Source organism: Octodon degus, unplaced genomic scaffold, assembly GCF_000260255.1.
Source record: "Octodon degus isolate 3935 unplaced genomic scaffold, OctDeg1.0 scaffold00105, whole genome shotgun sequence".
Lineage (NCBI taxonomy): Eukaryota > Metazoa > Chordata > Mammalia > Rodentia > Octodontidae > Octodon > Octodon degus.
The window spans coordinates 3884181-3907282 of record NW_004524681.1 but is presented as its reverse complement, the minus strand read 5'-3'; the positions used below and the strand labels follow the sequence as shown (position 1 = coordinate 3907282).

At 43.9% G+C, this 23102-nt stretch overlaps 1 protein-coding gene across 1 annotated transcript in view; it reads left to right on the top strand.

Annotated features, from left to right (window-relative positions):
* Ap4e1 (adaptor related protein complex 4 epsilon 1 subunit) overlaps positions 1-13016 on the top strand; it is a 70342-nt gene extending 57326 nt beyond the window's left edge. The window contains exons 17-21 of the mRNA XM_023724060.1: positions 2618-2876; positions 4143-4718; positions 6280-6470; positions 8354-8511; positions 10246-13016. Coding sequence (XP_023579828.1) covers positions 2618-2876; positions 4143-4718; positions 6280-6470; positions 8354-8511; positions 10246-10406 — 1345 coding nt within the window. The 3' untranslated portion in view covers positions 10407-13016. The remainder of the gene's footprint in view (positions 1-2617; positions 2877-4142; positions 4719-6279; positions 6471-8353; positions 8512-10245) is intronic.
* Positions 13017-23102: the final 10086 nt, after the last annotated feature.

The following is a 23102-nucleotide window of genomic DNA, read 5'->3' as shown; positions in this document are numbered from 1 at the left end:
TGGTTTGTCTGGCTGGTGTGTTGTGGGGATCGAACTACAGCAACCTGAGGCTGACAGCTTTGTGGAAGCAGCCACTTAAACAACTGAGCTAAGGCCAGGCCCCCGGGAAATTTATTTTGATAAAAAAAATATGCAGTGAAATCGTAGGGAGAAATCTTTAAAATAGCTTGAGGCTCCTTTTGACCCCTCTCCTGTTTGCCTGCCGATGCTGGCATTGAGTTTGCAGAGGATGAAGGAGGGGGCTGCCATTGCTCGCCCGGAATTGTCATGAGTTGGCCCAGGCTAAGCGGCTGCAGAGAGCTTTGTAGTTCTGCCCCCAGCCCCAGTGTGGCTCCCGGGAGGGGCTTGGACCTGGCTGTGGGAGGTTCCCCGACTGCCTGCGGCTGACAGTCCTGGGCCAGGCTAAAGGGTAATATTTCCTAGCCCATCCACATGGGGGCTGTGGGAAGCAGCCAAAGCACTACCTGCCCTCACCCCCCAGGTTGGCACTCCAATCCTTTATCAGCAGGGAGCCAGCTCCCAGCAGGATTTTGCTACCATTCACATTTCCATCCCCCACTTACTACTTTCCAGCACTGATTCTTTATCAGTATGAAGTCTAACTGCCTGTTTGGCTTTATACAAAAAATCAAATTGATCATGATTCTGACTAGTGAGATGGAGATAACTCTGTACAAATAGTTTTGAACTTATCCTGTTTAGTAGGGTGTGTGTGTGTGTGTGTGTGTGTGTGTTAGTGGGAATTGAATCAGGGCTTTGCACATACATAGAGAGTGTTCTACCACTGAGCTACATCTCCAGCCCTTCTTTTGAGACAGGATCTTGCTAAACTTGCTCAGGCTAGTGTGAAGTTTGTGTCCTCCTGCCTCAGCCTTGGAAGTAGCTGGGATTCTAGGCATATGTGCCTTCATACCCAGCTTGTAGTACACATTTAAAAATGCTGCTTTGAACCTTGACAGGAATGCTTAAGTGAGGCAGTTGGGAAAGGGCAGTCCCTCACTTTCGTTTTTTCGCAGCTCTTCTCTGCCTCCCAGTTTGACTGAGATGTGCTTGGCAAAGAAGTGTCTATATTTATGCTGTGGTCTGCAGCGTGACGTGTTGACGTGTATTTACATCGTGATGTGATCACCACAGTCCATCAAACAGTGTTTCCATAAAGACAGTGAGACAGTCTTGGGCTTTTCACCCCATGTTTGTGATTGTATTAGTCGCTGCGGAGTCACTCAGCTTTTAGGGTGACATTAGGCGAACCCATGCACTGCGCTGGGCCCTGGAGCTTTTGCCTGGCTGCCTTGGCCGGAGGGCTGGCCACTGGGCTCTTACTACTTTAGCTGTTTTCAACTTAGTTATAAAAAAAGTGCTTACGCCTCTTGCTTTTTCCTATAATCTTTCCTTTTCCTTTCTTTTCTCTCCCTTCCCCAGTCATATTAGTGAAAGAGAATAACAAGATTCATTTAGGTATGTTATATATGCATGTCACGTATTTGATTATTTTCATCCCTGTTACCTGCTCTACCTTTCTGCCCTCTTCTCCCAGTCTCCTATCTCCTTCCTTAGCTCTAAAAGTCTACCATTTTGTTTGCTGTCGCCTGGCTGGCCAGCCGGCCTGCCTGCCTGCCTTCCTTTCCTCTTCTTTTTCCTTCTTTCCTTTCCTTTTCTTCTTCTGTCCTGCCTTACCTTGCCTTCTTCTCTTCCTTTCCTTCTTTCTTTCCTCCTTCCCACCCTCCCACCTTCCCACCTTCCTTCTTTCCTGTCTGTAGGCTACTCATATAAAATATGTGCTACGTAACTCTGAGACGGACTTCTTTCATTTCACATGATGGGCCCGTTCCATCTCCACCAAAACCTTTTTTCTTTTCCAGACCAAGCCTCACTTCATATTTATTAAAGTACATGTATAATAGTTTAAAATGTAGGGTTCACATTCAGAAAACCTTTTAGATTAAGTATAAGTTTATAAGTAGAAGTATACTTTAATGATTTGTTTTGCTTTCAACAGGATTATATTAAATGAATTTATGTTTATGAACTGTTATTTAATGAACTTAGAGTTTTTGTTGGTTTGTATTACAGTATTGGGGATTGAACTGGGGGTCTTTGCTCTAGATTACATCCCTAGACCTTTTTTTTTCCTTAATTGCCCAGGCTGGGCTTGAATTTGCAGTCCTTGTGCTTTGGCTGCCCGGAGTGTTGAGATTATACACATGCACCACCATGCCCTGCTGTGAATTTAGATTTAATCTTTATCTTGCTAAGAAACTTGAATCATTTCTGATCTTTATCCCATCAGAATTAAAGATAAAGTTAAAAAAAAATCAACGGAGGAAAGGCAATTGATAATAGTTCTTTTAGTATACCCAATTCAAGCAATTAAATGAAAATTAAATGATCTTTGATTTTTAACTTTGAATCCTGACACCTAAGTCTGGCTGGAGGGTAGGGGAGCTTGGCTATGTCTGCAATACAGTCTGGTGAGCGAGGTTCGCTTCTGGTGGATGACGCAGGTGGAAGCAGTCTCCAGGGGCTGCGGGTGACCATGCTGTGGAAAGAAGGCCGCCGCACAGGGACCATGGGCAGGTGTGTACAGCTGGAGTAATCTCTGCGTCAATCTCCGTAGGACGAATAGCTTGAAGCTCGACGGTGTAAAGAAACTCTGGGGGAAGGAGGGCTACCTTCCCAAGAAGGAGAGCAAGGCTGGAGATGCACCCGAGGCCCCGCCTGTGCCTCCGGAGAGCGCTGCGGCCGAGAACCCAGACCAAGCTGGAGCAAAAAGGGACCAAGCTCAAGTCCTGGTGCAGTCGAAAGAGGAGAAAGAAAAACAGCTGCTGGCGTCCTCATTGTTTGTTGGGCTAGGAACAGAAAGTCCGATTAATTTGGTAAGTAGTTTATTCTTCCAAGAATCTGTGTCACGTTTGTGCAGAACACCAGCTTCTCTCGAAAGCTTCTTGCCGCCCTCTGCATATCTGGCGGAGAATGTCCTCCCAGCTCTTGCCTACTTTTGTGTCCCAGCCACAGAGCCACCAGTGACACCGTTTATGTCCTCCTAGGAGCAGATCTGATCAGCTAGAGTCAGCTAGGGCAGGGTCCACACAAAGTCATAGGTACAACGACAGCCTTGCACCCTCTGGGTGGGGGGCAGGTGAAGAGGTCTCCTCAGCGTTGATAGCAGCATTGGCATCGCTGTGGGAGGAGTGTGTCTCAGAATGGCTTTTTTAATAGTGAAAAATAGGTATTGATTTGTTTTGATGTGTAAAGAGAAATGGTGTGTACATTTTTATTATTCAGCCTCTAAAAATCACTACTATATTGTAAAATGAAAAATGCCTTATTAATGCATAGACTATGAAATCACAGTTATCATAGATGAACTAAAACGGTTTGATCATTTCTGTATTTGAGGGTAACTTAAACTTCTCTGGAATTTTTTTTTTTTTTTTTGTATTTTTAGGGAATACAAGGGTATTCAGGGTCTCACTACTAGATTGGACTTGTAGTGATTCTCCTGTTTACAGCCTCCCAAGTGCTGGGAGTAGGGCAGGCACCACACACCCAGTCTCAGTTGCCATCTCAGTGTGCCCCAGGGGCAGGGCTGGCATGGCAGGCCCGGGGATTGAATCCCCAGCGCCTGTGCCTGCTTGTAGGTGCTCAATCGGCTGAGCTATTTGGCTGGCCCTGGAAAATATTTTTAAAAGCTAACTTTCTCTATTTCTCACTGGTTTTATTGTTATTTATTTATTTATTTGTTTATTAAATAGGGAATTGAATTGCACTTGCCAGGCAGTTGGTGTGCACTGAGCTAAATCTTCAGCCCTCTTTCACTGTTTCTACTTTGTCTGATTCTATATTTTAGTGCTATGAAATATAGCAGGTTTTATAATTGTTCATGACTGACTTTTTTTTACCTATTTCTTTTTCTGACCTTATATTTTTAAAGAGAAATAAGATTTAGTGAATAATAAATCTGGCCCTGGAAGAGGTAGTTGTCAGAATTTGAGGGCTTACCATTTTATTCATCTCCAATTCTGTGTTAATCTTAATAGATGGAATTTTAGCAAGTTGCTAAATTGCTCATTTGAAAAGAACGTTTAAAACTCATGACTAGCAAAATAATTTTTTTCTATTTTTATGTCTTATTTTTATAGCTAGGCAAAGCAGACACCGTCTCTCACAAGTTCAGAAGAAAATCCAAAGCCAAGGAGGCCAGGAGTGGAGATGTAGCCAGCGCCCAGAATCTGACCTGTTCCTCCCTTAGTTCTCTGTCCAGCGCAACCTACAAAGGAAACGACTGCTTGGCTACTGTGCAGGGCAGAGCAAGCGCAGAAGCAAAGGAGCTTCCTCTCGGCCCAGAACTTTTGGATCCAGAGTGTCTCCCGGAGCTGCCTCTGGTTGGGAAGCTCTCCGACGGCAACCTGTCTGTGCCTCCTTTGTTTGCTGATAGCGACATGGAAGTTTTTCACCCTCCTCTGTCTGCTGTAGCTGCTGCACCTGCTGCAGCTCCAGGGACTGCAGAGATCACCTTAGCCGCTTCCTTTTTGGAAGACACTGCTGAGGACACGTGCTCTGGTGGTGTGGAGGTCTGTGGTGATGAGACTGTGACCGTGTCTTCTTACAAACTCTGGCAGGACGATGGCTTTCTGATGGGCTGGTTAGTTGCCGCTGAGAGTGGCTCCGAGTTGCAGAGTGCAAACTTAGACATTTTTCCTGCAGAAAATTTCAAGGTAAGGTTTTCAATGAATAGGTTTTCATTTTAGCTTCTTTTTGTATTTAGGACAGGGTGTATAGGGGTGTACACTGCATAGATTGGACTCGTAGTGATCCTCCTGGTTACAGCCTCCCAAGAGCTGGGATTACAGGTGCGCGCCACCATGCCCAGTCTCACTTGCTGTCTCAGCATGCCCAAGGGGCAGGGCCGGCACAGCAGGCCCAGGGATTGAACCCCTGACCCCTGCGTCTGCCTAAGCAGGCGCTTTAATCCACTGAGCTATTTGGCTGGCCCTTGTTTCTGCTTTTGAGTGGACAGTGGTACTAAGTGTTTCTGCTGTTGGCTCTTCTGATCATTTAGAAGTTTCTCGTATCTTTCTTACCTTTTTAAATAAAATTTTTGTTATTGTAAGTAGAGAAAATTATTTAAAAGAGACCATCAAACACAGTAGCACTTGTCCTGGGGGAGGTTGATCGTGAGCTTCAGAGGAGCACAGTACAGAACTAGGCGCTTGGCTCTCCCTGCTGCCCGCCTCCTGAGCTGAGTTACATGCTGAAGATACTTAACTGCGGTGCGCCTCAGTTTCCTCTTGTTTAAATGGCAACGTTGATAGTGTGCCTGTTATAGTGAGGTTTAAGAGTTAATATCTGCGAGATTCTTCTAGCAGTACATGGTATGAGACAACTGTTGTTTTACTGCTATTTTGGTGTGTATTTTGCATTCTCTCTTCCTGCCCTCTTTAAATGTCTTGTACTCTTATCGTGGCCACTGAAACTAAATTCTCAAATTGTTTAACAAACCCACTTGGCACACCAGGGCGTGGGACTGCTGAAGGACAAATGTGTGCCCTGTCCACTGGCTCCTCTTGCATTGCTTTAGTGCTCTGACAGGTGCTCGGATGCGTTCTCTTTGCTCCCTGCCTGCAAGGGCTACCATTTCTGGAGGTGTGTCTGCCTGCACTGTTGCCTGGATGGCCTTGGTTGAGTATGTGACCAGCACACCTGTGTTCCATAAGACTGACACTAAACGATCACATTTTCTCTGGGAATTTAAAAATTAAGGCAAAGTCAACCCAATTGCCTGACCTTCGGCACCAACGCTTGAGTGAGGCCAGACAGTGGGAGCGCAGGACGCCTGTACTGTTACTGTGCTTTAAACTCTGCTGACTTCAAATCTGGTGCAGGGGCTGGGGCTACAGCTCAGTGGTCCAGTGCTTGCCCAGCATGCCTGGTGCCCTGGGTTGCATCTCCAGCACCACACACACACACACACACACACACACACACACACCCTTGTGCCAACCAAGATCAAGAGCCACCAGATGAGAATTTAATAATCTTAGGAAAACAACAAATCTGTACATAGGCTATAACTGTAATGCCATTTGAACAGTTTTGGCTTGTATCATATTTATTAATTATGTGTGCTAGTGGATTTTTTGTTGGTTATCTTCATAACGCCCTTTAATGGCTTCTCAGGTTGATGTGATTTTGCACCACTTCATTAAATAAGAAACTGGTATTCGTGTTAGAGTGTATTGCTCCTTCCTTCAGTACCTTTGTGACTTTTCTTTCCAGGTCAGTGAGCGGCCCGGATGCTGTTTGCCTGTGACCGAAGCAGGAAGCAGCAGATGGTTTCAGTACAGCCTGCAGCTGGAAAGACCTTTCACAGAAGAGGCTCTCTCTGGGGCTGTCCGATACCAGCTGGTGGATACCCAGGCTGGTCAGCTGGGATTTTCTGTGAGCTTATCGCTATTAGACTTCGTGAGGTAATTATTTTTGGCATATTAATTTTATCATTATTTTAGCAGATATTAATTAAGCTTTTCTCAAGACAGAGGCAGTCTACTGGGTGCTAAGATATGTAACAGTTAAATCTTAATTTCTGCCTTCAGAGAGCCTCCAGGCCAGGCAGGAGACCTTGAACGATCACATTAAATACACATATAATTAGGAATTGTGCTGTGAGGAGGAGGGGAGTGGTACAGCGAGATACTATATCGTGAGGCCTGGTTAGGCTGAGGTGGATGGTGACCTGCAGAAACTTCTGAAAGCAGTACTTCAGTATTTGAGGAAGTGAGACGACGTCAGAGGTTCTGCAGGTCCTTTGAAGCTCTTAGTTTCCTTTGTGTTTTGTTTTATTTTATTCACAAATTCTATTAAGCACCTAGATATGTAAGAAAATTACTTAAAATTGTTATTAAATTTTATTAAATGTACACTATTTAGCATATTAGACACTGTAGTGTTAACCAAAATAATTGCAAACAATGTTTGTTTGTTTGGTTTTTTTTTTTTTTTTACCTCTTTTCATTTACTTTTAAAATTGTATAGTACTATATGTGAGCAGTTTTTAAAACAGAGGCTGCCTAAGCCCGGGGAGCAAACAGCCACGAATACTTGCAGTCTTTTTCTGTCGAGGCCACTAAGGTTTCACTACTAGGAGTTTTACCTGGTCTCTGAGCTCTTCTAGTAAAAGCCTGTCTGTCGTGCTGTCAGCAGTGTTTGTGCCTGCTGTCCTGTTCATCTGAATGTCAGCAGTCCTGGACTCCGTCCTCTGAAGGCCTGCTCCGGGGCGAGCGTTAGTGATCTGAGGAGACCCTCATGTGCAGCACAGACCGTTGCTTTGCGCGCGATATTGAAATCCTCTGTGTCTTTAAAATACTTTTTCTTGATAATGAAATCAGTATATAGTTATAAAAATTCAAATGCTGTAGAAAAATGTCAGTAGAGTGGCAAATTTCCCTATAATTCCACCCCTAGAGGTACCCAGGGTTAGCTTTTTGATCTTTAGTCTCCTATTTTTATTTTCATTTATTTATCTATTTATTTATTTATTTATTTATTTTTTTTTGTGTGTGTGTGTGTGGCCAGCTCAGCCCACCAGGGGGCAGGGCTGGCTGGCATGTGGTGCTGGGGGATTGAACCGCGGTGCCTGTGCTTTGCTAAGCTTGTTCTAAGTAGGTGCTTTAGACCACTGAGCCATCTCGCCAGCCCAAGTCTCCTATTTTTAAAATACTGTATATTTGTTAAAATTTTCTCAGTATAATTTATCTAAGGTGCTGGGTCTTTTCTTCATACTCTTTTACATGACTTTGATAGAAAAAATTTCATCCTCAAATCTAAAGTATACATGAGGGGGCTGGTGAGATGGCTCAGTGGCCTAAAGCACCTACTTAGAACAAGCTAAGCCAAGCAAAGCACAGGGACCGCGGTTCAATCCCCCAGCACCACATGCAGCCAGCCCCGCCCCCTGGTGGGCGGAGCTGGCCACACATACATACAAAATAAATAAATAAATAATAAATAAATAAATAAATAAAGTATACATGAAAGAAAAGTTTTGTATTACGTTTGAATGATTCATGATACTGCTTGGTAAAATCTTACTGGAATGACCAACACCCAGAAAGAGAGAACCTAGTGATTTATTGAGAAGTCAAATAGCAATTTAATCTTAGCTCCTGCTTTCACTATTTAAATCAGGTTGGAATATGACAATATTCTAATCACATTTGGTTGCAAATAATAAACTTGGTGGTATCTATATTTATAGCAATTATATTTTATTTCCACAAGTCATTAGAAGTGTGTTTGTTGAGAATTACTTTATGCTTATGGATATAAATCTAATTTTAAAAATTATTTTCAGGCCATTAAAGATCTCAACTGAAGACTTTGGTAAACTGTGGTTATCCTTTGCGAATGATGTGAAGCAAAATATAAAAATGTCAGAACCTCAAGCTGCTCTGCCTTCTGCCCTAAAAACACTACAGCAAAAACTGAGGCTTCATGTGGTTGACGTTCGAGGTTGGTGACTTTCTGCAGAGGCACCCTGTGTCCTGGGCGCTTCGCCCTGGGCACCTCCTCCCTGTAAAGCGCAGAGCAGGCCTCAGGCGTGTTCTTTAGAATGCAGCTTCCTGTGATGAATGTCCCAGATGAGTGGGCTTTTCTGACCATATTAAGTAATTTTTTTAATTGAGTCCATGTGACATAGAAAAATATCATTGTAATTTATTTATTTATTTGTTTATATTTAGTTTAGGGTTTACAGGGTCTCACTACATGGATCCGGCTTGTGGTGATCCTCCTGTTCTCAGCCTTGCAAGTGCTGGGATTACAGGCACACACCACCACCCTTGGTCTCAGGTGCATCTCAGTGTGCCCCAGGGGTGGGGTCGGCACACCAGGAATCAAACCCCAGTCACTGTGTCTGCCTAAACAGGTGTTTTAATCTGCTGTGCCATCTGCCGGCCCTTGTAACTACTTTAAAGATAGTGACATTAAGTACATTCACATGGTGCTATCGTCCCCACCAGAGCTTTCCATCTTCCCCGACTCAAACTCTTAATCTTTTAAAAGCTAACTCCCCACGTCCCCTTTTCCTCTGTGCCTCGCAAGCACCATTCTGCTTTTTGTCTCTGTGTCACTGTAGGTACCTTGCATCAGCAGAGTCACTCAGTATCTGTCCTTTCCAGTCAGGCTAATTTCACTCAGCATAATGTCTTCAAGGCTATCCCCATTGCACTGTGTGTCACTTTCTTCTTCAATCTAAATATTCCACTCTAAGAATAACTACCTTTTTAAAAAAAATCATTACTTACTTTATTTGTTTGGTACAGTGTCCCACTATGCAGCTCGGGCTTGTAGTGATCCACCTGTCTCAGCCTTAGCCCTCCCCAGTGCTGGGATTACAGGCGTGTGGCACTGTGCCTGGTTCAGTGGCTGGCACAGCGCGTCCAGGGTCTCGGGGCCAGCACAACATGTGGTACCGGGGACGGAACCTGGGTTCTTGGGCTTGCCAGGCAGGCGCTTAGACTGTCGAGCTATCTCTGCAGCCCACGACTACCCTTTGATCATCCATTTATCTGTGGTGGACACTTGGGCTTCTTTACTTTTTGTCTCTGGTATAATGCTATTGTGAACATGGATGTGACATATCCATTTGCACCCTGCTTTCGGTTCTTTTGGTTGTATACTCACTTGGACTTACTGGATCATATGTTAACTCCTTATTTAATTTTTTGAGAAATCACCATATCATTTTCATAGCAACTAGATTTTACATTGTCATGAGCAATATTCAAGGGTTGCAGGTTCCTCACATCTTTGTCAGCTTTTTGGGGAATGGCCTTACTAGTGGGAGTAAAGTGCAGCTCACTGTAGGTTTGATTTGCATTTCGCTCGTAGCAGTGTTATGTGCTTATTGGCCATTTGTGTGTCTTCCTGGAGAAATGCCCATTGAAGTCCTTCTGTATTTCTTTTAAAGGCCATTTGTCAGTCTAATAAAAGCATTTATGACAGCTATTCCCAATATCATTTATTCATTTATTTATTTATTTATTTATTTATTTATTTATTTATTTATGTGACTGGCTCAGCCTATCCTGGGGGCGGGACTGGTGCAGCATGTGGTGCCTGGGGTTGAACCACAGTCCCTGCATATCTGCCTAAGCTTGCCTAAGCTGGTGCTTTAGACCGCTGAGCTCTCTCTCTAGCCCCAAGTCCTTCTGTACTGAAGTTTTCATTTTTGTTTTACTACAGGTGATGAAGGGCTGCTGGCCTGCCGGCTGCCCCCGTCCACCTCCTGCCTACTGCACTGCCGCGCTCATGCTGATGGGTTAGCGCTGTGGCTCAGGTCCTCCTGCCCTGCTCTTCCGGACTGCCTGTCGTATCAGTGTCACAAGGCGCTGGAGGGGTCCTAGCAGAGCCTGCCGGGATTTGTCCACATTTGTTTACACAGATCAACTCATTTACCAAAGTTAGAGAACTCATGGTACTTCTCGTAAAAATGGGGATTATTACAAATTGTGACTTAATGTACTTTCTTTTAGATTCTTGGTCAAGAACAATCCCCAGGAAAGTTTATCCCTACGCTTTTACTCAGGATTGTACAGTATGTTTGGGTCCACAAAAGTGACCTAAGCTAAATGTTATAAAATAATTTATATTAGCATAAAGTGTAGAGGTACTTATATAGGAGTACTTTAGTATAGAGGTAATGAAAATATCTATTTTGTTATAATAATTTTATAGCAAGTTTGCTTTAGTACTAGCTAATTTTTAATAACGACAAGATTCAGTTCTCTGTGTTAATGAAGTGGAGACATGAAATTGATAATCCCAAACCTCGATACTTCTTGGCTTTGAGTGCAGTGTGTTGTGGTAGGTAAGTCGGTCCTTTCAGTGACGTTTTGCGGGATGACTATTGACCTACGTTGGCACAGCACACGTGAGCAGTTGTAGGACGTCCACAGGCATGCTGGGCCTGGGGAGGTTCAATCTGTGCTGTTTTCACTGTGGACAATTTCTTACACATAATTCCAGATAATTTGGCTGTAAAATTTACCTGTTTTCTCTTTTTAAAACTTAAAATGAATCACTGTATTCTTATTTAAACTAGAACATTTGCAACATACTTCTGTATAGAAACAGGCCCCCTGAGAAAGCACACAAATAAAAAAGGGCTTTTGGTGTGACCGCTATCTCAGCCAGTTAGCACTTAGGTTGTGGGGCCACTCGAAATGTGGTCCTAGCGTCTAAATGCGCAGCCTGTCTTCCCTGGTCCGGGAGTCTGTCCTCACTCAGTGCACCCAGCCGGAGCAGCAGCCAGCCACATGTGTGCGGGCTCTGCAGCACACCTGCTGCTGTGTCTGCGCGGCCTCTGTCAGCATCATGGTCGGTAAGAGAAGAGGTTATGGCTAACCTGAGCAGTGGACCAAACTCTGAAGATTTTACCTTAACTAGTACAGTATTTTATAAAACCTTATGGTGCTGCCCACAGTAGTCCTTATTTTATCTTTTTCTGCTGTCACCATGGAGACAGGTGGGGTATCCCGTGGGACGTCATGTACTCGGCGCTGGTAGGTCAGCGCTGCTGTTCACCCGAGTTCTGCTTCTGGATCCCGCCTCGCTCCTGCCTGATGCCAGCCTAGGGGCCCCTGGGTGTCAGGCATGTGCAGAACACAAGTAGAAGGCTTGTTTTTTGGGTTAATTTTTAAATTATTTAAAAAATGTAGTGTTTTGTTAATTTTTCTCCTACAAACATGCAGAGAAACCTTGCTGAAATTGTGGCATGTGGCTGGATCTCCTGGTGACTCGGGAGGTTGGGCTTGGGCTGAGTCCCTGCGGCAGTGTGGAGGGCCTGCTGACCCTGCACAGCTGGCTTCTCCACCTCCCGCATGCCTGCCTGTCTGGTGTCCCCTGCATTGCCCGACCCTGCAGTCCTCTGAAGGCAGAGAGGGCAGGCTTGTGCTCAGTGGTGTGGACGGTGTCTGGTGCCCCGAGGCCAGGTCAGATACGGGTGGCGTGGAGCTATGAGGGGCCACAGGGCAAGCTCGTGAGTGGCAGCAACAGGTGGCATGAGACACAGCTGGCGCGCAGAGCTGTCCAGTGGTGGGAGTGTGCATTGGTGCCAGGTGTAGAGCCAGGAGCACAGTTCTGGGTTGGCCACAGAGAACGTGCATTCACTTTGGCCATCTCTGAACCCACTAATCAAAAGTAGGGTACCAGGATACTATTGAAATGTTTCATAGAGTATTTATAATTTTTATATTTTTATGATATTTAGAAGCAAGTATTCGAGAATAGATGCAAAAGAACTCTAGGTCAGTCTGTGGTCTGCCTAGTCTCACCAAATGTGTTATGTTCTAATAGACATCGTGGGCCTGTTCTGGGTCACAGGGGTCCTGGGGGAGGTGGCGGCCTGTGGACAGACAGGTGGACAGTCTCGGTCTCCTCCTGGCCATCTCAGTCAGGGATGCTCAGCTGGGTGAATTTTGTGCCAGGTGTCTTTGCTGAGTGTAGAACTGTGGAGGAACAGGACCATGGGAGAGCTGTAGGAGCAGGCGGAGGAGGTGTCAGTGCCCCCCAGAGTGGTCCCAGGTGGCGCAGGGGCTGAAAGAGGCCCTTAGTGCCTGCTGGAGAGGCTGCCTGGGAGGGCCGAGCTGCGGCCCAGCCGAGCGTCCGAGGGTGCGCAGGACGCCAGGGAGCTCCTTCAGCAGTACGATGCTGTCAGCTGCCACAACAGGTGTGGAAAAAGTACAGCGTTTTTTAAAATGTCATTTCAATAATTTTTTCAAATGTTGATGTACTTGTCTTTTTTATGGACACAAAAATGGTGTTTGTGTCACGATTGTGAGCCTGAGACAGTGCACTGAAGTCATACCGTGTCTTAAGGTGTTGTGCTGTGTTAAAATGTTAGAAAAAAATGCAACCAAGCGACACTTTAACAGGCATTTATTACCTTACTTGGAAGTTGAATTCTGTAATTTGAATATGTTCAGTTAAGCATATAATAAATACAGTGATCTGTACTTTTCTTTGGTCTATATGTTCTTTATTATTTAAGTAGCTGAATACTTAGCAGTCATAATTGATACTGGGATTACAGGCATGCACCACTAAGCCCAGCTAGCATGCCAGTTCCCTGTGACGGAACTTTGTGGTCTTCACATTTTTACCTGCAGATGATGAAGCAGGGCAGTCTGAGACTTGTGTTCCCGTAATGCCTCTCTGCATGCCTTGTGATGCAAGAACCGCAGTAAGTCACATAGAAACTGAGTGACCAAAGCTCCCAGTGTCCCGGCTGTCACTTTGTTGTGCATCTTGGAACACATAGCTAGGTCAGAAGCAGCCTCAGCCCCACTGCTGTGCACCTCTCCCTGGCTGCAGTCTATAGCAGGAGAACGGTTCTGATGAGTTAAGCCTTTCACTTAACTCATCAGTGAAAGGCTTAACTCATCAGACCCACCATAGCAAATGGAAAGAAAGGGGCCTGGGGAGGAGGGTTTGCCCTCAGAGGGCCAGCACTAATGACTGTCCCATAGTTATTCCCTAGTATGCTTCCAAAAGGAGAGGTAGAGCTGCTTAGGGTTAGGAGCCAAGTGTGAGACTGTGTGGGTAGGGCTTTTACAAGGGTACCCGTCCTGGCCTGTGGTGTGGTGCAGAATGTTTTCACTGCCTTGAAAACACTCCACGTTGTGCTTATGAATCTCCTCCACTGATTTTTTTTTTTACTGTTTCCATAGTTTTGCCTTTTGCACATAGCATATCATTGGAGTCATATAGGATATAGCCTTTTCAAATTGTCTTTCACTTATAGAATGTGCTTAGGTTCCTTCCATGTTTGTTCATGGCTTGATAGTTCCTCTTTTTAATACTGGAAGTTACATTGTCTAGGTATACCACAGCCTTTTTATCCATTTATCTGTAGGGAGCGCTTTTGGTTGCTTCCACTTTTTGGCAGTTTTGAATAGAGCTGCTACAGAAGTGGATGTCTAGTTTCTATGTGGGTGTGCCAACTTCCTGGGGAAGTGCTAAGGAACATGGCGGCTGCATGTATGCTGAGAATGTGTTCAGTTTTGCAAGATGTTGCCAGACTCCTTCCATAGTGTCTGCACCATTTTGCATTCCCTCCCCTGCCACCCTGCAAGAGTGTTGCTCTGTGTCTTTACCAGCACTTGGTAGTGTCGTGCTCTGGCTTTTGGCCATTCTAAGTGTTCATAGGCCATCTTATTTTGTGTTTCCTTTATAATATATGGTGTCACATAACTGTTTAGTGCCAATTTATGACCTATCTTGTGTGTTATCTCCTAGGTTGTCTTCTGGGAGCTTTACAGCTCTGGGTTTGTGTCTGTGGCCCATTTGGAGGTAATTATTGTGACGGGTGTAAGGTCTATGTCTAGGTTTGTTTTGCTTTTGACACATGGACGGCCAGTTGACCCTACACTGATCTCATTTGCTTATTAAAATCATTTGGCTGCACTTATGTTGGTCTCTTTTGGGTCTCTTTTCTGTCTCACTGCCTTGCATACCTATCCTGAAATCTATTTAATCATACTTGGAAAAAAATATATATATGTATGTAATTTATATATTGGCTAACACATACATATTGTTGGACTAGACTGGCTGTGTTCCTAAGAGCTGTGGATCTTTTCTTACAGTGTCTTTCTTTGGTTTCGGTGTTAGATAATGCTGGCCTCATATAATAAGTCATGAGCTTGTCCCTCTGCTCTTACCTGGTATAATTTCTTCCTATGTTTGATAGAATTCATCTGTGAACCCATCTGGTACTTTCTGTTTTGGAAGTTCATTAGTTACTGATTCAGTCTCTTTAATAGATATAGGCCCATTTGGATTGTTTCTATTTCTGTGAGTTTGGCAGATTGTATCTTTCAAGGAATTGGTTCGTTTTCATCTAGGCCTGAGTTGTTCATCTTATTCCTTTATGACCCTTTTAATGTATATGGGATCTGTAGTGTTAGGTATAATTTGTGTCTTTTCTTTTTCTTTTTAAAATTTTATTTTATGTATTTTGTACAGATTCTCACTACACAGCTTGGACTTAATAGTGATCCTCCTGTTTTCAGCCTCCCTAGTGCTGGGATCACAGGCATGTGCCACGGCTTAGCATACCCAGGGGTGGGGTGGGTATGGCATGGCATTTAGTACCAGGGATTGAACCCTGGCCCCTGTGCTTGCCTAAGCAGGCACTTAGTCCACTGAGCTATCTTGCCAGCCCCTTCTCTTTTATTTATTTATTTATGCAGGACCCTGCACTTGCCAGGATTGAACTCAGTACCCTGCACTTGCCAGGTAAGCGCTTATGCCACTGAGCTATCTCCCCGCCCCCCTTCTCTTTTTCTTAACCATATATTTTTTTTTCATGGTTGTTGTTTTTATTTTTTGAGACAGGGTCTAGCTGTACAGTTCAGGCTGGCCTTGAACTGTATAGCCCAGTTAGCCTCCAACTCATGACAGTGCTCCCACCTCAGCCTCTCCAGAGCTGGGATTACAGGCACACCTGGATCGTGGCCACTTTTCTGTCCTCTTCGCTTACTTAGTAAGCATTCAGTGTTATTGAAGGAATGGCTAGCAAGACCTTTCTAGTCAAAACAGGTGATTGTGGGCCGGTAATATTCAGGGATTGCTACTAGTAGTCTACTTATCGTGCCGTCCCCAAAAGTACAGGAGAGCGGTCTGGTTCTTGATCTGAGACAGTGGCACGGGGCTCTAGTGAAGTAGCCTGTGATTGTCTGCCATGTGGGAGAACAGCAAGACTGCCTGGCGGGCCCTTGCCAGCCTACAACCTGATGACGTCCACGCCACTCCAGAGGTCTCTGGCAAATTCAGTGTGATGAGAGGAACTGACTGAAGGACGGGCTTTTCTGTGTGACTGTAGGCGTCTGCAGATTTACTGATCTAAAGGAGCGTGTTCTTGGCTAGAAAGCAGTGAACATCTGACCAAGCCTTTAAAGACAGGGAGCCAGTGAATGTGCTAAAACAGATGTACTGACAAAAGCGTCCTCACCTATTTCCTTTAGAAGTGAGCTCTGTGGTAACGGGAGGGACAGACGTGGAGCAGTAAGGTCAGTAGCTTGGGAGCAGTTAGCGAAGCGCAGGCCCTGGGTCCAAGCCCCAGGAAGGAGTTGCTCTAAAGGAAATGTGTATTCATCACAGGGGAAAAGCCTTAACAGCAACTGTGCTGGGGTTTGAGCCAGAGCCCCCCCCCACCACCCTACCGCCCTTTTCATTATGCCTCAGGATCTGGGCCAATTGCTCTGGCTGGCCTCAAACTTGTGATCCTCGGGCCTTAGCCCCAGAGTGCTGGGATTATGGGCGTGGGTTGCTGTGTTGGCAGGAAACTTACGGCATCCTAGGCTGGAAAGCACCCAAAAGGTGCAGCTCAGGGGACCCTGACAACAAAGACTGTGGCCTGGAAACCGAGCAAAGGTGGGCCTGTGTCTGGGCAAGTGTGGATGCCGTGGAGCACCGTGAGTGCTCTGGAGTGCCGTGAGCGATGAGAACACAGTGGACTCTTGTAGGTGGCCAGGCTGTCGGCTTCTTTCCAAGGAAGGGAACCAACTTCCTCATTATTTTAAACTATTTTTCTAAGTGGATGAGTTCTTTTCCTCTCCCAAAACATTAAATTGCCAAGGCCACGAAAGTGGCTGACCTCAGGATGTTTTTCTCTGAGACTCTGGCAGGACATGTGCTAGCTGGATTTTTCAGAGAGAAAAGTGCTTAGAAATCACTTTAAGTGTACATCTCTCCCACCCACGATATTGTGCGGTAAGTGGGAGGCGTTGGGTCTGCCTGGCTGCCACATACCTAGTGAAGCTAAGGACAAAGCCAGTCCCTTGATCAGGCTGGCTCCTGTGCTGCTCATGACACATAGCAAGCTTTAAAGGCTTATTGTCCGAAATCTTAGTTGACTGATAGTGGTTCATGAGGTTTAGGAGAATAATTATGGTGAGTTATGGGACAGATGAAATGAGTTGACCCCAAATATGGACTTGTCTTCATCTGTAGCATAGAATGTATGTAGCGTGGAATCCTGACATACCTAGGTTTTCACAAATAAAACCATTTGTACTGAGTTTCTCAAACATGGCTTTGTTAAAAATCATGAGGACTTTGAATGCCGCTTACTTTTCCTGTGATAGCTGTTGCCATGAATAGAAGTAGCCTGATTAGAAATGCCTAAATCACAGTAATTTTTTTTGGTGGAACTGGGGATTGAACTCAGGCCCTTTCGCTTGCCATGGAAGCGCTTATTCCACAGAGCCATCTCCCCGGCCCCATAAATCACAATGATTTTGTAAACATTTCTATTATGAAAAGTTTAGATAAAAGTAAACAGTAATAAAATGAACCCTGTATGCCTTATCCACCTTCCATAGCTTCCAGCGTTTTGCCATTCTTAGCTCTACCTCCTCTTCCGCTGTCTTCTGTCTTCACTGCTAAGCCACGATACCCACAGCTTAAAGGAGGAGAGGTTTATTTTGGCTCATGGCTTTCAGAGATTTCAGTCCATGGTCGACAGGCACCAGGGGCAGTGGAAGCGCCTAGCATGAAGGAAGGCTGCTCACCTTTTTGGTGACCCGGAAGCAGGGAGCAGGGAGGGACAGGGGGGATGTGCCCTTCCTGGCCACGCCCCCAGTGACAGCCTCTTCTGACCAGGCCCCACCTCATCGCAGCAAGTCACCTACAGCATCTCCCTCCTTCATAATCCAAACACTAGACTTTTGTGACTCTTATATCCAGACCATAATACTTCCTTATCCCTAGGTTTGTTTTTTTTTTTTTTTTTAGTTTATTTGTATACATTTGTCTTGGTTGCTTTTCTTTCATTGTTGGATAAAATACCTGATGCCCAGAATTAAGGAAAGGAAGGTTTATTTAGCTCACAGTTAGTAGAAGTTTCAGTCCATACTGGCCCCAGGCAAAGGGGCACATGGCAGAGGTCAGCAGTTCATGGAGGTAGAAAAGAAAATCAGCAAGAGCAGGAAGGGGGAGCTGTGGGAGCCGAAGGCAAGCCTCCCCCCTGTCCTTATGTTGCATTCAGGTTTTCACCCCAGGGCAAGTGTAACACACCCGTAATCCCAGCACTGGATCATGAATTAATCACCAACTCAGAAGCCGCCCATGACAACATGAGGCTTTGGGGGGACAACTAGACACAAAGCAACCCTGAAATGTAGAAACCTTCACTGCTTATCTCTGAAGTACACACACCCCTGCAGCGCACAGCCGTATTAAGCCAAGAACTGATTCTGTTACCCCAGGAACGTCCTCTAGTCAGACTCGAATTCCCAAAGGCAGCTTTGTTCCTCACTGTACTTAGTTTTGCTTGTTCTAGAGCTTCGTAGAAATGTAGTCATTCAGGATGCAATGTTTTGTATAGAGCTCTCCATTTTTATGCCTGTGAGATTTGTCTGTATTTATCAGTTGTGGAGAAAGATGAGAACCTAAGAGGAACAGCTTGCAAATAGACGCGCTGTTGATGTGCAGGAGGAGTGTTGCTGAGACACTTGTTAGCTTGAGACGCATTATGCTGGTGTGTTCCCATGTATTCTCTCCATCCACAAGTACACCTTCAGCATTAAGAACAAGCTTAGCATGGGAATGATGAGGAGAAAAGTTGAGCTGTGTGATTTGTGAACAGAATGAAGGCGATGCAAGACTGGCAGTGCATGGTCAGAAAAACTGGGAGTCCACTTGAATGAAAGGATCCTGTGTGAAGGTTATGATCAGGCTCAGCCTTTGGAATATTTGAAAGTTTCATCAGACATCTAGGATTATATCCAGCCTAACCAGTGTAAAACACTTGAAGGCAATACAGACTTTTAAGCTGTACCAGCCATATCCTATGGTGAGCAATAACCTTGTGCACCATGACTGGACTTATTTTTTATAGAGGTGAAATAAAGACTGCATAGGACATCTACTGAATGCTCACTGTCATGCTCTTTGATCTTTTCTATACTGACCTACTCTGTTAAAATAAGAGAAAAAGAAAAAAAGGCAAGTCGCAAGCTATTAAATCAATGACATGACGCAGTGATGGGTTGTGACGTGCATGAAGAAAAAGACTGACTTTCATCTAGAATGATAATTCTTCAAGTCTCAATTTAGAAATTCACAGTTGCATCGCCAAAATGGCAGAGTAGAATTCTCTGGGCTTTGCTCTTCCATACAGAAAACTAGCTTTCTGTCCATGACAACATTACTACCTAGAATATCCAGAGTACAAAACTAAAGCGCTGGTGATTCTCTGGGCGTCAGAGAAATAAAAACCCATGCACAGATAGTGAGGAAAACAGATACACCGTATCTATGACTCTCTGTCCTCAAATCAACAGATACTGTATTAATGAGAAATCTCTTCAGGCCAACAGCCTTAGCCCCTCCCCGCTCGCTCCCCACGGGGGATTGAACCCAAGCAATGCCCTTTGCACAGCGCTACCACTCTAGCACCCCTCTCCCCATTTTTAGTTTTGAGAGGTTTTCACTAAATTGTTAAGTTTCCCAGGTTGGGCTCAAACTCATGACTCCTGTGTTGATATCCCAGGGTACTAGGATTGTAAACATGCATCACTGTGCCTGGCGAGGCTAATGGTTTCTAAACTGCAAAACGTGAGATCATCCCTGGCAGTAGCGTCCCCGCTCTTGTGGATTCCTTAGCAGGAAAAGTATTCTTACATTAGTGCATGAGATACACACAGGATTCTGACTGCTGGGTACTGTATTTTGGCCAGGCTCTAAAGCAATGTAGCAGATACGTTCCACTAGTCCTCCACGTGGGAGTCTCACACTGGCAGCTCTACATAGTGTGGGTGTACCCATAGAATCCCAAGCAGGCTCATCCAAGTCAGACATCTTACCAAATTTATTTATTTTTTCATTTTACCAAATTTAAAATTGCCATGTGATCCTCTACAAACCTGGGTTTGGGTACCATCTAGTGCTGAAAAAGCAGCGGTAACTTTGAGTTAAGAGAATTCAGTAATCAGTCTGCACTGGACACTTAGACAGATATAATCTTAAACAAGTGGACATAAACCCTTGGTAAAGACTGGAATAAATACCTGATTCCTAAATATAAAGATATAGAAGAATACCCATGAGTTTCAGGAGCTCACAGGGACCCATGACTGTAACACAAAGAAGAAATAAGGAGCCAGTGACTCACCCCTGTTACATGGAAATGGTGGACATTTGCAGATCAAGAATTTTAAGTGGTTGTTTGGAGGAAACTTAGCAAACAGAAGCAAACACAGAAAAGCAATTCAGACATTTTCCAGAGTTTAAAACTGTCATGAGTGAAATGAAAAATACAGTGAAGAGCCTCAACAACAGAACTAGAAAAGAAACAAATCAGTGAGCTTGAAGACACAGCCTCATGAAAATACACAGGCGAGAAGAGAGAGTGAAGGGAGGCAAAGATAGCGTACAGGATACCGAGGACAACATCAAGAGAATAGATCTAAAAGTTGTTGCAATTCAAGAGAAAGCTATAAGTAGTAAAGGGGTAGAAAGTATTTAAGGAAATAATAGCAAACTTCAAACCTGGATAAATATTTCTATCAAAGTAAAGATCAGAGGTCAAACATTCAACCTAAATATCACCACCCTATTAGGTATAAGGGTCAGGAAGTAGCGAAGGAAACTAATAACACAAAAAGTTCACACAGTAGACCCAACACTAGATGTCCCAAGGCAGATGTTGCAGGCCAGGGAAAAGTGGGATGGCATATTCAGAGTGCCAGAGGAGAAAACTCAGCCAACTGCTGTACTCATCAAAGCTAGCTCTTGGAAATGAGAGATTCTTTCCCAGGAAAAGCTGAGGGAGTTCAATGCCACAAGATCTGTCCTGCAAGAGATGCTACAGGAAGTTCTCCAAACTGGGAAAGGGTGCTGAGGTGTGAGAAGACAGTATTTGAATATGTGAGACAGATTGAAAGACGTAAGTTTTAGAGAGTTCACAGTACTCCAATCTAATAACCCTGTTGTATACTCCAATTATTTCTTTTACATGAAGACAAAAGACAAGCTAGTCAAAGGATTATAACTATAACAACTTGTTAATGGATAGGCAATACAAGAAGATGGAAATTGTGACACTAAAATTCTGTGCTTGTGGGGGAATGGAGTTAACGTGGTGTTTTATTGTTTGTTCCTTTGTAGTCAAAGTTGTTATTTAGAGTAACATAACTATTTTTTGTAACTATCAGGATAACCTACAAAGCAAAAAATTACAGTAGATTCACTAAAAGTAAAATGCAAAGACTCAAAACCTGTGAAAAATTAGATAAGCGCAAGGAGGGCAGCATGAGAGGAAGCAAATAAAGAGTTTATTAGGTGAAACATCTAGAAAAGTAATGAAATAGCAGTAGGCAAGTCACTAGTTGTCATTGCCTTCAGTGTAATTGATTAATTTCTCTAGTTAAAAGGCTTAGAGTTTCTGAATGGATAAAAATAATCAGTTATCTGCTGTATATAAGAAATGTTTCACTTAACAGGTCATGCATAGACTGAAAGTGAAGGGATGGAAAAAATATGCAAATACAAATCAATAAAACCCAGTGAGTAGCTCTAATTGCATTAGGTAAAATAGATTGTAACTCAAAAACTATTAAAAAGATCAATCATGAGGCTATAGCAATTATTGATATATTCAACATTGAACACCAAAATATGTAAAGCACATACTGATAGATCCAAAGGAGGAAATAGACGGTTGAACAGTAGTAGAGGACGTCCACACCCCTGCTGTTAAGTTATGAGTGGGCCATTTAGACAGAAACTTAACAGTGGAGCTTCTGAGTTAAGTAGCATTCTAGACCAAGTAGCCCTGACAGACATTTACAAGATGTTCCTTCCATCCAACAGCTGAAAAATACACGTTGTTCTTAACAGCACAGAGAGCAAATTCAGGGACCGTATGTTGATTCACAAAGCAAGCAAGCCTCAATAAATTAAAAACTAGAATCATACCAAGTAACTTTTCTGACCACAAGAAAATAAAGCTAGAACTTACTAATGGGAGGAGAGGTAGGAACCATGAAAATACATGGAATGAAATAAATACTCCAGAGTGACCAGTATGCCAACCAAGACAATGAAAAGGGAATTTAAACATTTCTTGAGACAGTGAAAATTGATACACAAACCGAAACCTATGTGACACAACAAAAGAAGCCCTAAGAAAAAAGTTAATAGCAATAAACACCTGCCTCAAAACCACAGAAGGATCACAAATAAACATTGCTCCCCAAGGAACTAGAATGACAAAAACAAATCCAAAACTAGTAGAAAGTAAGAAATGGTAAAGACCAGAGACTAAAAAATGAGACAAAACATTAACAAAATACTTGATTTTCAAAAAGATAAAATTGACAAACCCTTAGTAGACTGAGAAAAAGACTCAAGATGAAAAAGAAAACATTACAATTGATATAGGAATGCAAAGATCATAAACTATTATAAACTACAGGTCAATAAACTGAAAAGTCTAGGGTAAATGTAAGTTCCCGAATACATCCAACCTACCGAAGTTGAACCATGACGACATAGAAAGCCAGAATAGACCAATGGTAATGGGACTGAACGATGGCAATATAATAATACAGGGGCCCAGGCTCAGTGGCTTCTCCGCTGAATTCTACCAAGTATCGGAAGAAGTAATACCAGTTGTTTCCAAACTATTCCCAAAAAGTTGAAGAAGGGGGAATTCTTTCAAACTTCTTTTATCAGGCTAGCATCACCCTGATACTAAAACTAGACAAAGATGGGTAGAAAAAACTATAGGTCAGTATCCCTGATGAGTCATGCCGGCCCCATTCCCAGATGTGCTGGGCTGGCGATGGGGTCTGGGCGCGGTGGTACACGCCTGTAATCCCAGCACTAGGGAGGCAGAAATCAGAAGGGTCACTATGAATCCAAGCTGCATAGTCAGACCCTACACACACACACTATCCCTGATGAACAATAAAAACATATACAACAATTCTCAGTGAGATACTAGCAAACTGAATTCGACAGCATATGGACAAGACAACTGGAATGGGTATGTAGCCCAGTGGTGGAAACATATACAACAATTCTCAGTGAGA